General features: G+C 42.2%; 3 protein-coding genes across 3 annotated transcripts in view; all 3 read left to right on the plus strand.

Annotated features, from left to right (window-relative positions):
• Positions 1-5,214, plus strand: part of zmiz2 (zinc finger, MIZ-type containing 2) — a 33,172-nt gene extending 27,958 nt beyond the window's left edge. Inside the window, exon 20 of the mRNA XM_069673547.1 lies at positions 944-5,214. Within this exon, the coding sequence (XP_069529648.1) occupies positions 944-1,051 (108 nt within the window). The 3' untranslated portion in view covers positions 1,052-5,214. The remainder of the gene's footprint in view (positions 1-943) is intronic.
• A 591-nt stretch (positions 5,215-5,805) lies between these two features.
• Positions 5,806-10,799, plus strand: LOC138601847 (peptidyl-prolyl cis-trans isomerase-like). Its single transcript, XM_069673109.1, has 5 exons — positions 5,806-5,976; positions 6,808-6,838; positions 9,938-10,026; positions 10,135-10,307; positions 10,414-10,799. The coding sequence occupies exons 1-5, from the start codon at positions 5,908-5,910 to the stop codon at positions 10,547-10,549; spliced, it is 498 nt and encodes a 165-aa protein (XP_069529210.1). The 5' UTR covers positions 5,806-5,907; the 3' UTR covers positions 10,550-10,799.
• A 2,308-nt stretch (positions 10,800-13,107) lies between these two features.
• Positions 13,108-15,670, plus strand: LOC138601869 (peptidyl-prolyl cis-trans isomerase-like). Its single transcript, XM_069673149.1, has 5 exons — positions 13,108-13,256; positions 13,370-13,400; positions 14,866-14,954; positions 15,078-15,250; positions 15,338-15,670. Exons 1-5 carry the CDS (start codon positions 13,188-13,190, stop codon positions 15,468-15,470), a joined length of 495 nt encoding a protein of 164 aa, XP_069529250.1. The 5' UTR covers positions 13,108-13,187; the 3' UTR covers positions 15,471-15,670.
• The last annotated feature ends 812 nt before the right edge of the window (positions 15,671-16,482 follow it).

Raw genomic sequence — 16,482 nt, forward strand, 5'->3', positions numbered from 1 at the left:
GAACCGGATTTCGTTCTTGTTAAAATGCTCAAAAGGCCTGAACAGAAGCCTGGAATCCACAGGATACGTGTCCGCCGCGTTTCGTGTGTGCCGCGACCTCCAAGGTTTATTGCGCCCACTCAAGTCAATGCTCGTGTCGGCACGTCCCAGAAGCGTCTCTCGCTCTGCTTCGCTAATGATACGCGCCGGGTCTATTTATGACGGAGGCCGCTTCAAGCACGCGTCAAGCTGAACGGAGCAGATCGTTCCAAACAGGAAGTCACACACGAAAACAGAATACAGCATCCGGTCATTTCAAAATAAAACACCATGTGCAGACTCACGTTTTTATACCCTATTTACGGGTATCCTATCACCGTGTACTCTCCCATGGTAGAAGCACAAAAATCACGGAATGATCTCATAATGAGCAGATGATCAACCTCAGAGGTGCAAACTGAACTGTAGTTTGTGTGTTGCTCTGTTTAACTTTGATGTTATCGCGTGATTTTGCAATTCCCGCGCGGCGCCCACTGAACGTGGCCGACACGGATCCTGTGGGATCCATGATTTAGTGTCGGTCCATCTGTCTGATGCTTTCTTCTCTAACTCCGCCCACGATGTCTCAAATCACTATAAACTAAAAGACAAACATTCTGTTTTTGTAGCAGGATTAGTCCTGCTCTCCTGAGCAGGGACTGTTAGTGGGGTGAAATAATGTCCCTTATCTTATTTAGACCCTGGTCCCTGCAGTGCAAACACACCGAGTACCTCTATAGTAGCGTTCAAGAGTTCCTGCAGTGCAAATGTGGCTTTTGTCACTCTAAGTCGGCTCTGAAAATCATCCATGAGTATTATTCTCTTCCAAAGTCTCTCTTATATAGTGAATCTGTTTCAAATGTCCAGACTGTTAACACTTTACATTTGCTGTTGTATTGATGGTCTCTTTCTGCCTGTCGTCCAGCTCCTCCCTGAGCTGACCAACCCGGACGAGCTGCTGTCGTATCTCGGCCCCCCCGACCTCCCCAACAACAGCAGTGACGACCTGCTGTCTCTGTTCGAGAACAACTGACCGCCTTCACACCGTCACTCCGGTCACCTTCCAGTCCGGCCTCTCTGCTTCTGTCTGCTGTAGCCCCGCCCCCAGCGGTCGAAGACAGCACTCTGTCTGTGTATGCGTGTGTGTGTGTGTGTGTGTGTGTGTGTGTGTGTGTGTGTGGATGAATGTGTGAGCGTACATGATGTGTGTGTGTGTGTGTGTCTCTTTGTAGCGTCCTGCTGTACTTTGACGTTCATTCAGAGCAGATCACAGGAAGAGGAGGGAACATGTGAAGAAGCGTTCTCAGCACTGACTCTGCAGACCAGCATCTTTAACTATAGCACAAACCACAGGCTGAAGGATCTGAACATACAGTATTTAATTTATAGATTTTATTAGTTCAAGTGGAGGAGAAAGAAGCTGGGGAGTGTTTATGAGGAGATGCGGACACGTTGATTCAGTGGTTCCCAAACTTTCCCCCTTTAAATGAAGCTTTTGAGATGAGCGCAGGCCGTCTGCTGCCTCTCAAATCCACAACTTTCTCCCTGTTTGAAGTCACTTCTCATTTCAGCTGTTCCTTGTTTTTTAATTCATCTTTTAACTATGAAGGATTTTAGTCATCAGACGTCTGCATCTTAAAGCTTAGCTGGTTATGAAACAGACTGAAATGAATACTGATGCCTCTTTATGACCTTAAAGAAGAAGAAAGCGTCTGTTACTGCTGACACCGCGCCTGTGTCAGACGAGCATTAACACGCTGCCTTTGTTTACGTTTTCCACATAAAGATTGACAGTGAGTGATGAGCAGTATTTGACAGTTAAAAGAAAGCAGGAGGAGATTCTGCAACATCGACACAATGAAATTCCTCAAATATCTGAGAGACACGTTAGGCTAAGCCGCTCCGGTACATCCTTTGTCCCCAGAGGACCATCGGGGAGAGAATCATTTTTAATGTCTTACTGCTTTATTTAGTGTTTCAACTGGTTTTATAATCAGTTCTGTTTGGAGGAGGCGGACACCTCTCTCACCTGTAATCTCTATTTGTAGAGGGATGTGGTACGGGAAGTGTTCTGGTTTCCGTTTGTAGTCCGAGCAGGCTGCGGCGTACGCAGGAAAACCGTCTGTGAGGAGAGCAAAAGCAGGGGGAGCGTAATCCACCGTGATGACACCCCGGCTCCCGTCAGCGTCATCTGACAACGATTTAGCTTCTTATTCATCTCTATAAACAGACATCATGCTAACAGCTAACAGCTAACAATCTGTTCTAGAAAATTACACTTGAGACAAATCTGCTCGACGCTGTGTTGTTAAAAGCCGTTCAGTATTAGATTTCCAGACTTCCTTTAATGCATCACAAACGATGGCTCCGCCCTCCGTCTCATGTTACAGTAGTGTTCTTCTCCTCCTGAGGACAGACCTGACAAAGCTTCATGTTGTTCCTAATCTGCATCATGATGTTGTTCTTTCAGCAAACTGAAGAGCCGTTAATTAAAGTCGATCACAAGAGAATCTGTTTCTGTTTGGGCTTCATCCCGCTGCAGTAAGCCAGAGTGCAGCCTCTGTGTAACTTCCTGTTTACAGTGAGACTGAGACTCAGCACAGACAGATGAACGGGCGCTCCTCCGGGGGATGGGACGAACCGAGAGAGGACAGCGTTTATTTAGCAGACACATCTGGAGGGAGAATTTACCTTCACTTTGATCTGAACACACGGTCGCTTCTCGAGCTGCTGACTGGACTGTAAACAAAGCAGCGCACAGAGAGGGAAGTCTGGGCTGGGAGTCGTTTAACCCTGACCCCTGGCTAACCGGAATGCCTGCAAAATTCACTAACTCCGAGAGGCTGTATCGTTGTCAGACTATAGCCGATGGGTTCTGGGATTGCTCTGCGGTAAAAGACTCTAAATTAAAGAGAACCTACACGTGATTCCTAACTTAAAAATAATGGATATTCTTTACTGCTTCACAACGTTATTAAAGTACGTCTTTTGTTATTGTTTTGATTGAGAGACCCCAAATGAGTAAAAGTTATCTATCTTTGTATCGCCTGTCACGATCTTAGAAATGTCTTGTAGCTTATGAGATTAAATCTACTTGAAAATCAGCTTTTTTCACAAAAGAAACGAGGTATAAATCTCCTGCTCTGATACACATTATTTTGTAGAACAGGCGTTCAATCAATTGAATGTTTAACACCTCCTTTTTTAAATTGAACACAGGGTTAGGTTTGATCTGAACGCCCACTAAAACAACAGCCTGCCTTTCTGAAGTGTTTCCTCATTTTACTTTGGATTATTTGTTTTAAATACAGCTCAGTGAGCGGTGGAGCCACATGTGATGCACCGATCAGATCAAATCTGCCACATTGGTTTTAAGTGCTGCAGCGATCCTCGGCCTCAATGTGTCGTCAGTCCTCATCTTCTGTCTTTGCACCTGTGACGTTTGCAGCAGTCGGTTGGCTCAGCCATCATCTCATTTAACACCTTCAGTCCCCGCTACAACCTTCAAGTTTGGGAACCACTGCGTTAACATTTAGGACTTGTGATATTCTACATTTTCTTATCGTCAATGACTCCCGTGAAGTTTTGTTTACCCTGTCTGTGGCTCAGTTCCAACCATATTGGTTCCTACTGAAGGTGTAAACCTTAAAAATGTATCCGCTCTCACTGTAGGTAATGCTTTTAAAAGACTCTGTAGTTTTCTTAAAGAACTGCCTGCTGTAGTTTTTATCAGAAACTGGAGGAGAGAGTGCAATTATTGGGACTATTTCCAGCAGCGGATGAATCCGCAATTGGTTTCTAGTGAGTATTAGGGCAGCAGGAAGATGTTTATGGTGTTAATTTAACCCTGTAGGTTACTGCTATGTCCCACCCTGCTGTGCTGTGATTGTCTGAGAAAGCCAATCAGAGCACAGGGGGCGGGATTAAGCGGTTATTTACGGGACAGAAATAATGCATGTTTGGGGACATATTACATTGATAAAACGTTTTGTCAAGAGGATCCTTTTATTGTCCGTCTGAGTCTTTTCATGGGGTTCAAAGACAATAAGCAAATATCAAATATCAGCAGTCTAATCCTTTTACTGTAAAATGTTGTAAGATAAGGGCAGTAAAAGTGGTCACAATAAGGTTCAAAGGTCGACCTTACAAAATAAAAGCCTGAGAATTTGAGGCCCAGATGTACAATAGACATTTTTTACTACATGAAGTTTTGAGAGCGCTGAGGTTCATTGTATCTCTGACGTCCTTCAGCACTGTGAACGATATGAACCCCCCTCTGTCTCTCTCTCTGGGGGATTTTAAACATACTGTAAATGAGTACAGCTGTGTGTCGTGGCATTTTCAGCCATTTGAAAGCTATTAGTTTGTTTTCCGATCGTTTGACATGTATAACCCATCATGACGCGGGTTTGTGTACTGTATAATCAGCTGTTTTCATTAGAGAACGTGTGTGTATCAAATGAATTGTTAACCATGGTAATTTTAATGTTATTAGTTGGATAATGGATCATTGTTGGCACTGTATACATACTGTATGTTAGAAAACTATAAAGCAATTGTAAAAGCAGTCAGCTGACATTGACTAACGCGGTTAAAGATGCAGAATTATTCTTAATACCACTTTTTAAAGCTGACAGTTTTTCTATGAATGAATTTCCGATTTATCGTCCAACATTTGCCCAGAAAGGCAACGAGATATAATAAATGCCAATTGAGCAACACAGTAATGTTATATTTGGAAATTATGGATATTTAACTGCAAATTTGCTAGAAAGAAAAAAAAAGTTTTTTAAATATGTAAACTATTCCACATATTTTGTAACACATTGTAATTGCCATTATTTTCTATTTATTTTTTAATCATAATCATCATTGTACCAACAGTTACCTTGTCCTCTCGCTGGATCTCAAAATCAGAATTAAAATCACTTTATTTGACAAAAAGAGTTTTTCCTGGTGTTTAAAATACAACGTTACATTTTGTTATTTTTAAACCTTGGCCTCATTTTTACATATTTTACGTACATATACGTTTTTGCACTGCTCCTCAGCCAGCAGCCATAAATTGGATTGTAATGAATAGTATGTAATCCTTGAGGCAGATTAACTTGATCAGAGTACATCCACAACATTACAGAAAGGAGCCCAACACAGATAGACCTTTTTGTGAAAGAGTAAGATGCTTTTTTTTAAACCAGAAACAGCCGTTAAATCACTTTGTTAAAAGCCGTAATTTAACCTGATTAAACACTTTTATTGGTTTACTGCTGTCTCAATCGTTACTGTGTGACTTTTTTGTAATAAATTGTAATTTCAGATCCATCACAATATTTGTGTAACACACTATTACACTAACTAACTAGCTAACCGGGGCAGCAGTAGTCCATCAGCTCCCTTTTTTCTGCAATGTCAAATTACTGTTTTTCTCATTGGAGTCTGGTGTCTTGGAAGTGAGCGACGTAACGGTTGTTTCTAGTTTTAAAAAAGTGTCTTCCTCTTTAACAAAAAGGTCTGTCTCTGTAGGGCTCCTTTCTGTAATGTTGTCAGACATCTAAAATAACAATCTGAGTTAAAGTTAATGCGTAAAGTAGCATTAAGTACCGCTACTATGATTATAAATGTAGAAACCTGAGTTCTCCGTCCCACCGGCATCACATCACCGTCCAACCGCCCATTACGTCAAACCCCGCCTACTTTGATTCTTATTGGTCCATTCTTGAGCCTCTCAAAAAGAACCTTAGCTATGATTGGCTGTTTGCCATATTTACATCACCGCTACATAGAGGCACTTATACGCAGTCTTAGATCGATCCAGTGTATCAGCGCGCTGTCAGGGACTCATTCAGGTGTGTTTTTCCATCAAAACCATCTCACGGTGCGTTTAACAACATGGGAAACCCCAAAGTTTTCTTTGACATCACTATTGATGGAGCTAACGCCGGCAGGATTATAATGGAGGTAAGATAAATAGCTCAATGTCTACTTAAAATGTATCACTTTAGTTTAATTTGGGCATTAAATCGACTGCTAGACTTTATTTAACACCCATCTGAGTGATATTAAAAAGGCCTGCAGAGCTGACAGACATGTTGCAGTGCGTCAACTTCTCCCATGCAGCTTTCAGGCTTCCATTTTGCTCGCCTTTGTCATATATGTATCTATTTTATACTTTGATATAGTAGGATTCATTACATAAGAACAGATAACAGCAATTACATCATAGAGAAATCCTCCGGAGTGATCATGCTGGGATGGAAACGCCCAACAGCAGCAGCAGCAGCAGCAGAGCTAGAGGTGGTGCTGCAGTTATTTATAATGAGCAGGTCAGGCTGTAAATCAATAAAGATGCAGCTTATCCGATGTTTCCTCTCCTCTGAACACAAGCAGAGTCAAAATGATTCGTTAGTTTATTGTTTGATAAAAAAAATAATCAGAAAGAATTTGGCTTATTGAGATACTTCAAGCTAAAATCTTCTGTGCAAATGCAAGAATCTTTGATTTATCTTATATTAAAGTTAATTTCTGCGTGCTTTTACTTTTGGATGCACATTTGAATCAGTCATGTTGCGTGGATTAATAAACCATTGTAAGATTTATCAATAATGCCATAAAGGCAGTATTTCATAGACAGCAAACTGAGCGTTTGTGGTTTAGGCTTTGATCAGCTAAGATCAAATTGACAGTTATGAAACCGAGCCATGTCTGCCTGTATTCTTTCTGCTGTTGTCCACATGTGAGGTGTCGTATATTTTGAGTTTTTATGAATTAAAGCATCCCTTTTTTTTGCAGCTGCGGGCCGATGTGGTGCCAAAGACTGCAGGTAGGTAAGCTTTGACGATATGGAGCTCTGGCTTTGTCCACTCACCTTAAATAGATTCATGTTTGGTCGGGGAAATTATGCGTCCCAATTAATCAGCTGAGAGTTTATTCTGAATTTGGGTCAATGCAGGGAGTGAAATCATTAATCAATGTGAGAGTACCCTGTTATACAAGAGATATGACTCCCAGTACAAAGAAGTGGGAAGAGAAATGTAACTTCTGTCAGCTTTAAACTTCGAACTTTTACTGTCGACCAGGTGTGCCATTGTAAAAAATGAACAATGTGTTTGCTGCTCTGTTCCACAAAACAAATGCAATCCCAACAAGAAGACCTGCCTGATGTATCAGTGACCGTGAGTTTGTCCCACATCGCCATTGTCAGCCATATGACCTCATTACTCCTGAGTGGGTGCACATAAATGGCCTATATGCTTCCATTGTGCACGCAGTGCGTAATACATCATGTTTAATCCTCATATTCTCAAAGTGAAGGGCCAGATACAACCCCTGAGGCAATTTAAAGGCCCTCCACATGCTTAGAATATGTTGTAGACTTAGGCCTCCATTTTTACTTTTCATTTTTAGGTGTTTTATATGAATAATAGCCTCATTAAAATTGTGAGCAAGGCTGCAAACTGCAAAGAATACATCCTCAGCAGACATGGAGGGATTACTGAGCAGGCCTACCGGGCACAGTACCAGGGGCTCAAGGAGTCAGAGGGTCCTTGGGAGCCATGTTTGTGTAGTGTGCGATAGTAGTCAGTACAGTTAACTGTGCAGAGGAGTGTAAGAGTCAGACAATCTCTCATCTTCAGTGTGGATTTGATATTAAAGATGTTTCAAACCAACCGCAGCACCCGAGAGTTTGGCTTCCACCGAGCTGCAACATGACCCAGCAGACACAGATGACTACAAATAGACTCAAAACAAATACAGAGGAAGGCAGACACCCGCTAAGAGACGCAAAACAACCTATAAGAGACAAACAGCCACAAATATACAAAACAACCGCAGACACAAATTACAACAAAGAGAGTCAAAACCAAAACAACAACAAAGAGACAAAAGTGACTTCAAAGACATTAAATTAGTACAAACCAGTACAAAGATCCACAAAACAACCATAAAGGTGCTGACACTCAAATCTACCACACAGAGACTCAAACACACCAAAGCAAGACACAAAACAAACAAACACACGAGTACAAACAGACTCGAAATAACTACAAAGAGCCTCAAAACTACAACGCAGAGACACAAAACAACCAAAAGACACAGAGGAACTTATCACAACTACAGAAAGACACAAAACAACCACAAGGAGTTACAAATGACTACAAAGAGACTTAAAACAAAATGGCCGCAACATAAAACAGCCGTGAAGAAACAAATGCTGATAAAGAGACTCACAGCTACTACAAAGAGACACAAACAACTAAAAATACAAGACACAAAACAACAAAGAGACAGAAAAGACATTCAAAACGACTACACAGAGACAAAGATGCAAATGAGTGCAAAGTGTCAAAACAACCACAAATGACCACAAAGAGACTTAGACGACTACAAAGGTGTGCAGAATGATCACATTCACACAAAACAAGCACAGAGATTAAAAAGATTTCAAGAGGCTCTAAACCGCTACAAAGAGACTTCAAACGTTACTACAAAGAGACGCACACCAGCCACAGAGACGCAAAAGACTACAAAGACACACAAAACAACCACAGAGACGCAAAAGACTACAAAGACATGCAAAACAGCCACAGAGACGCAAAAGACTACAAAGACATGCACACCAGCTACAGAGGCGCAAAAGACTACAAAGAGACGCACACCAGCTACAGAGACGCAAAAGACTACAAAGACCCGCAAAATAACCACAGAGACGCAAAAGAATACAAAGAGACGCACACCAGCCACAGAGACGCAAAAGAATACAAAGAGACGCACACCAGCCACAGAGACGCAAAAGAATACAAAGAGACGCACACCAGCCACAGAGACGCAAAAGAATACAAAGAGACGCACACCAGCCACAGAGACGCAAAAGACTACAAAGACACGCAAAACAGCCACAGAGACGCAAAAGAATACAAAGACACGCAAAACAGCCACAGAGACGCAAAAGACTACAAAGACACGCAAAACAGCCACAGAGACGCAAAAGACTACAAAGACACGCAAAATAACCACAGAGACGCAAAAGACTACAAAGACACGCAAAACAACCACAGAGACGCAAAAGACTACAAAGAGACGCACACCAGCCACAGAGACGCAAAAGACTACAAAGAGACGCAAAACAGCCACAGAGACGCAAAAGACTACAAAGACACGCACACCAGCCACAGAGACGCAAAAGACTACAAAGAGACGCAAAACAGCCACAGAGACGCAAAAGAATACTAAGAGACGCAAAACAGCCACAGAGACGCAAAAGACTACAAAGACACGCACACCAGCCACAGAGACGCAAAAGAATACTAAGAGACGCAAAACAGCCACAGAGACGCAAAAGACTACAAAGACACGCACACCAGCCACAGAGACGCAAAAGAATACAAAGAGACGCACACCAGCCACAGAGACGCAAAAGACTACAAAGAGACGCAAAACAGCCACAGAGACGCAAAAGAATACAAAGACACGCACACCAGCCACAGAGACGCAAAAGACTACAAAGACACGCACACCAGCCACAGAGACGCAAAAGACTACAAAGAGACGCAAAACAGCCACAGAGACGCAAAAGACTACAAAGACACGCACACCAGCCACAGAGACGCAAAAGAATACAAAGAGACGCACACCAGCCACAGAGACGCAAAAGAATGCAAAGAGACGCACACCAGCCACAGAGACGCAAAAGACTACAAAGAGACGCACACCAGCCACAGAGACGCAAATACTAAGACACTTAAAATGACCACGAACGGATCAAAATGACTACAAATCCCATGCTAGCACACAAAGCTGTGTGCAAGGTAAATAATTGTAAAGATTCCACAGCCAGACGTGTTTAAACTGGTGATATAAACTGTTTCCTTTTTGAGTTATTTTAAGGATATTTAATAAACTGACTGTTTTTATTTGACAGAAAATTTCCGTGCTCTGTGCACCGGAGAGAAAGGTTTCGGCTACAAAGGCTCCACGTTCCATCGTCTCATCCCTAAGTTCATGTGCCAGGTACAGTAAGGCAGGGAGTTTATCAGGTGTCCTTGTTGTCAGAAGTTCACCTTTAACCTGAGCAGACAGCCTGTAATGGGTTTTCTTTTGTTATTCTTTCTTTCTCAGGGCGGAGACTTCACCAACCACAATGGAACCGGAGGAAAATCCATCTATGGGGAGAAGTTTCCTGACGAGAACTTCCAGCTGAAGCACTCGGGCCTGGGCACGCTGTCCATGGCTAACGCTGGGCCCAACACCAACGGATCCCAGTTCTTCATCTGCACGGCTAACACCGACTGGTGAGCTCCACTCTGACCCACATACTGTATTATTCAGGTTGAATTAACAGTTTCCGTGTGTTTCAGGTGTTCGTCTCGCATACTAATCAACGTCTTTCCTCCTCAGGCTGAACGGGAAGCACGTGGTGTTTGGCAGCGTCGTGGAGGGCATTGATATTGTGAAGGCAATGGATAAGCAAGGCACAAAGAGCGGCACTCCGAAAGCCAAGGTCATCATTGCCGACAGTGGGGAGCTAAAATAGAGCGACAGAGCTGCTTCAGTTCAGCCTGTCGTCCTGTCGGATGTCTCCTTTATCATCCACATCCAGTGAATCTTTGAGACATCTGCAGCATCAGTAGAAAACCTTTCTCCCCTTCAAGTGTTTGTCTTCTCTGTCCATATTTATCGTGTAATATTTTGTACCTTCTAATCTGTTCTTTAATGGACTCACTTGTTAACAAAATCTTAATAAAATGATGGTGATCGTGTAAATAAAACAACCTGACAGCTCACTGTGTGTTTGTCCTTTCATTCAAAAACCAGAGGAGTTTATTGATTGTTTATCAAGACCTTCAAGAGTCATGACAGCCCGATACTCCACCCAGAGAAATACTCAGTTTACTTTTAGTTCATGAAATGTGAATCATCACGCAAGCCCGGTAAAAATCAAACAAGATATTTGAGACTTCCATCCATCCATTATCTACACCGCTTATCCTGTTCAGGGTCGCGGGGGGCTGGAGCCTATCCCAGCTGTCATTGGGCAAGAGACAGGGTTACACCTGGACAGGTCACCTGTCAATCACAGGGCTGACACATAGAGACAGACAACCTTTCATGCTCACACCTACGGGCGATTTAGAGTCACCAGTGAACCTAACGAGCATGTCTTTGGACTGTGGGAGGAAGCTGGAGTACCCGGAGGGAACCCACGCATGCACGGGGAGAACATGCAGACTCCACACAGAAAGACCCACTACGTCTGAACTGGGACTCAAACCAGGAACCTTCTAGCTGTGAGGCGACAGCGCTAACCACTGCACCAAGTCTTTATGAGAACTGTAATGATATTATTAAGAACTCATATCAGTACTCGGTATCGGCAAGTATGCAAATGTCTGAAAAAAAGTGGTATTGGTGCATCCCTAGTGGACATTGTGGAGGACTATAAGTACTTGGGGGTTTACTTGGATAATAAACTGGACTGAGCCAAGAACACTGAAGCCGTGTACAAGAAGGACCTGAGCCGCCTCTACTTCCTGTGGAGACTACACTCCATGATGTGCTGGTTCAGCACAGGAGCACGTTCAGTCAAAGACTCATTCCCCCATGATGCACCACAGAAAGCCACAGGAAGTCATTCCTGCCTGTGGCCATCAGACTCTACAACATACAGACACCCACTTTAAACTGCGCACTGAACTCTTACAGTACAGAAATAACTCTTATGTATATAACTCTGTGCATTCATCTCTTATCTTAATGTATGTATAATGCACATATTTGACACTTATATTTCTCTATGCTTCTCTGTGTCAGAGCAACTGTAACGCCACAATCTCCCCCCGAGGATTAATAAAGTATTCCTGATTCTGATTCCTGTGATAACGAGGTTCTGCTCCAATGTTTCAGCTCCACTGCACTTCGGCATTGACTTCCTGAACTCTACCTGAAGAATGGAATCTTCAAACATCCTCTACTATTTCAGAGGGGTTTGCATAATGATGACATTTAGCTAGCTAGGTCTTCTTCTTTGTTCTCTGAGCATCCACATTCATGCTGCTGAACAAAGGTGAATATAAACAGACTTTAAATTCAGGTATTTTACTTGTAATGAAGCTTTTTTACAGTTTAATAAACGTCACTGTCCATCCTTCCCTTTCCAGCCATGTTCCCTGTTTCTTTGGTCCTTTCAATGCCATCCCCCATCCGTCCACCAGGTGTCCTCAGACCTTTCCTCCTCTCTAAATCACCTGATTGCCCCCCACACTGACACAACTGGGGTGCATTCAGCCTCGCCTTGACGTAGAAAAATGTTTATTTTAACAGAAATGTTGAAGCGTTGAACACTTTGTATTTTTATGCAAGCTCACTGGCCGATCTGCTGCTGCTTGCTGACACACATATGAATCAAGACTTTAAAAAGCACCTCCTGAGCGGTTGAGCTGCTTACTACAGTTTTGTAATAAATGTTGAGCAAAGCGTTGCACCCTGTTTCCAGATAAAACACTTCCCTGTTCCCGCTTTCATCAACTGCTCTGTCGCTGCTTTGGCTTCCCGCCCACCTCCTAATCTCTGCCTCATTTCCTTGTCAGCCCTGCAGATACTTAACCGGCACATTCCTACTCGTACTTATACTTGTCCTGGTTGGTTTCTTGCTCTTTGCTTCCGTGTGCGAGCCTCTGTTACCCACCTGGACGTGTACCTGCCTGCCTGCATTCCCTGATCTCTCAGTACTGTCTGAAACTGGGATCTGTTCCTTTTGCACTACAAAATATTTAGTTTAAAATGTTGGTGCTTTAATGGATTTAAGTAGCCTTCCATTACAGATTGATCCTATTTTCAGATGCATTTATCTGACTACATTTCTTTTATATCCCGCTGAAAGACCTTTGAACCCAGAGTCTAACACGTCTGCACACGAGTGCTTTCAAACTTCACCACAGGAACCTGTCAGACGAGTCGTTGCTCCGCCTGTGGACTGATCTTACAAAACTTCAGATGTAACCCTGCCCATCTTCATTCCTATTGGTCCATTGTCGAGCATTTGAGAAGCATCTTGGCTGTGATTGGTTAGACCCACATGACTACAGACCTGAAAAGACAGTGTATCTGACACACTGTCTGGGATTCATTCAAGTGTTTTTCCGCCATAACTATCTTACAACAAGTTTATAGACATGGCAAAGCCCAGAGTTTTCTTTGATATTACTGTTGATGGAAACCCAATTGGCAGGATTGAAATGGAGGTAAGATACATGTTTCACTATTAAGGCTATTTTTTAAGGCTGGAAATCAGCTGCAAGAACATCTTTAACATCTATGTGAATGATTGCAAAAGCCGGATGTCTTTGTTTTGCAGCTGCGGTCTGATGTGGTCCCAAAGACTGCAGGTAGGTCAACTTTAACACTAAAGAGGAAGTTGCCTTAGTGCCTGCATGCAGCGTTAACCACACAGCCGCTGCCCGGGCTTTTTCCACACACCCATTAAAGGTTCATGTTTGGTCGGGCCTCCCTCATTAATCCGTACCTTAGACTTTTTTCTGACTTTGGGGCGAGGCCGGATTTAAAAGCCTGAATAACCAGTTGCTGAGCCAAATGTGAGTGTAAACAGTTACACAAGGAGCGCTACGGCTGCGTTGCTAAAGTATAAAAAGGAGAAGAGGAAGAAACTGTCCTGCATGTCATTTATTTAATGTCGGTTGCTCCGTCCCAACAACCTTATTGACTGATTGTGATTGTGTCTCATGGCAGCCGTTAGTTATATGACCTCATCGGTCGGCTTGTTCGCTTGCTTCGTGCGTACAATATTCTCTGTAGGCTCTCAAATGTATCGTGCTGCTTACAGCAGATTCTAAAAACTACTACAAAGAGACTTTAAACAACTACGAAATGACTACAAAGAGATACAAAAGACTGCAGAGACTCAGAAAGAGTCTAAAAAGACAGCAAATACTCTGAACTAACACAGAGAGACTCAAAACTACTATGAAGAGTCAAAACTACCACAAAGAGATGCAAAAGAAGAAACAAGGATAAAAAGATAACAGATACGAACAGTTAACACTTTAAAAGGCACAACCACAAAGAGACTTTAAGCTACTACGAAGACACTGACAATGACTACAAAGAGACACAAAAGACAACACGACTTGAAACAAGTATGAATAGATCACAGATACTCAAAACTAAGAAAAGACACAAACAACTTCAAAGAGATTTAAACAACTACAAAGAGACACAAGGAAACTACAAAGAGCAGCAAAAGAAAACAAAGGGAGGATGAAGAGATGTTAAAGAACTCAGATTCTCAAAACTTCTACAAAGAGACACAAACAACCACAAAGATACTAAAAACTACAAAGAGATGCAGAAGACCACAAAGGGACTCAAAGGAAGTATGAATAGATGCAAAATACCAAAATTACTCAAAGCTAATACAAAGAGACTCAGAACTATGACGAACAGCCACAAAGAGACTCTATGGAAAACTCGACACAACTACAAAGAGACCCAGAGAGACACAAGAAGTCTTCAAACAACTACGATGAGATGCAAAAGACCACAGAAACTCAAAGCTACTACAAAGAGAGACGAGCAACAACAAAGGGACTCAAAGCGACCAGGACTGAGTTGCAAACCACAGAGAGACTTAACAGAACAACTACTCGACACTTAAAACAACTATAGACAAAAATGACACACTAGCTGCATTTCCCCGCTTAGCATTCACAGCAATATGAAGTTGAGAATTCTGCTGTATAGCAATGACGTGCTAGCTACAGGTGATGTGAACTTAATAATTTTTGCATTTCATTTGATTCATTACATTTAATGAAATGAATCTTTTTCTCACAGAAAATTTCCGTGCTCTGTGCACCGGAGAGAAAGGAATTGGCTACAAAGGCTCTTCGTTTCACCGTGTCATCGATGACTTCATGTGCCAGGTACGTTAAGGACAAGGAATTTGTCGTCCTTGTTTTAACAAGTTCAGATTTCACCAGCGCTAAAATATTTCGATTGCTGTTGCAACATTTGCTGAATCATCTGAGCCTACTTTTGTTTTCCAGGGTGGAGACTTCACCAACCACAATGGAACCGGAGGCAAATCCATCTATGGGGAGAAGTTTGCTGATGAGAACTTCACGTTGAAGCACACAGGCCCAGGTATACTGTCCATGGCTAATGCTGGACCCAACACCAATGGATCCCAGTTCTTCCTCTGCACAGTTAAAACTGATTGGTAAGTTTTCCTCGAACCAACGTGCTGCTGTATTCAGGGTGAAACAACTGTTTCAGCCTGTTTCAGATGTTCTTCTCTCCTCCTCAGGTTGGACGGGAAGCACGTGGTGTTTGGCAGCGTTGTGGATGGCATGGATGTTGTCAGGAAAATTGAAAAACATGGCTCAAAGACTGGCAAGACCAAGTACAAGGTTGTCATTGCAGACTGTGGACAGCTGTAATAATCTTTCTTCATTTTAACATCTTTGCAGTGTCAGTAAAGAAAACACCTAGTGAACCCACTTTCTCCTATAAACGTGTTGTCTACTATCGGATATGTAAAACGTAGTCATTAAGGATAGAATTTGTTTAAAAAGAAATCTGAATAAATGCTGGTGATGTTGGTCCTTGAACCTTGACATAAATCAGATGGAGAGCTTTCTTTGTGTCTGTCGTCTCATTCAACACCCACGTTTTGTGTTTCCTCGTCACAAAAACAAAAATGTTTGTGAATGTTAACGTTTTACTTTTTTATTGTTGCAGTTGCCAAATGTCACCACTAGGGCCCATTACAGGCGTTAACTCATACCTTTGCACATTAGGAAAAAGTATAAAGATCCAAACGAGAGTTGTAAGAACACTCAAAAAAATATGTTATGCTCGTTATGCGGAAACGCAACCAAATGGACATAAAGGTGGTTTGTTAATTTTTTTTCCCAAGTCAGTAAATGACTTTAAGCCTCACTGATAGCCTTTCCTGCACTGTTAAATAAAGCATGACAACAATTATATTAAGTACAAGATGTTAGGGTGATAAAATAAGTTTGTAGATAACCCAAAAACTAGTGGTTTAAAAAAAATACAGTATAAAAGCTCTGAGAGAAGTTTTTTTATTTCTGATCAAGAACAGAATTTATCAAATGCTCAGTGTTTTTCACGATAAAAACATAGAAACAAGTACACAGATTTAAGGCATCAACATCTCCTTTGCCAGTTTCTCCTCAAATGAACCTCAAAGAGAGTGATACAAAAATAAATTCAAAAGAATTCAAGTTTTACTATAGAAAGGTCTCAGTAAGAAAACAAAGATGTAACGAGGATATAAACAGGAAGAGAGGAGACCGATGACCAATCACGGCACAGTAAAACCACAAATACAAAACGTACAGATCCAATACAGCAAAGGTAAAGATCGTGATGGTTCCAGAGACCCCATCCAGAGAATACGTACATGTTTAATACGCGTTTCCTCCT

This window comes from Semicossyphus pulcher, unplaced genomic scaffold, assembly GCF_022749685.1.
Source record: "Semicossyphus pulcher isolate SPU_LCO1_2020_fin unplaced genomic scaffold, fSemPul1.0.p SCAF_22, whole genome shotgun sequence".
Lineage (NCBI taxonomy): Eukaryota > Metazoa > Chordata > Actinopteri > Labriformes > Labridae > Semicossyphus > Semicossyphus pulcher.

Bases quoted from the DNA above. Each gene is read 5' to 3' on its own strand.
- LOC138601847 (XM_069673109.1), top strand. From the start codon at position 5,908: ATGGGAAACCCCAAAGTTTTCTTTGACATCACTATTGATGGAGCTAAC. The intron at 5,977-6,807 runs GTAAGATAAATA...TTTTTTTTGCAG, and splicing joins CCGGCAGGATTATAATGGAG to CTGCGGGCCGATGTGGTGCC. The intron at 6,839-9,937 runs GTAGGTAAGCTT...TTTATTTGACAG, and splicing joins TGTGGTGCCAAAGACTGCAG to AAAATTTCCGTGCTCTGTGC.
- LOC138601869 (XM_069673149.1), top strand. From the start codon at position 13,188: ATGGCAAAGCCCAGAGTTTTCTTTGATATTACTGTTGATGGAAACCCA. The intron at 13,401-14,865 runs GTAGGTCAACTT...TTTTTCTCACAG, and splicing joins TGTGGTCCCAAAGACTGCAG to AAAATTTCCGTGCTCTGTGC. The intron at 14,955-15,077 runs GTACGTTAAGGA...TTTGTTTTCCAG, and splicing joins TCGATGACTTCATGTGCCAG to GGTGGAGACTTCACCAACCA.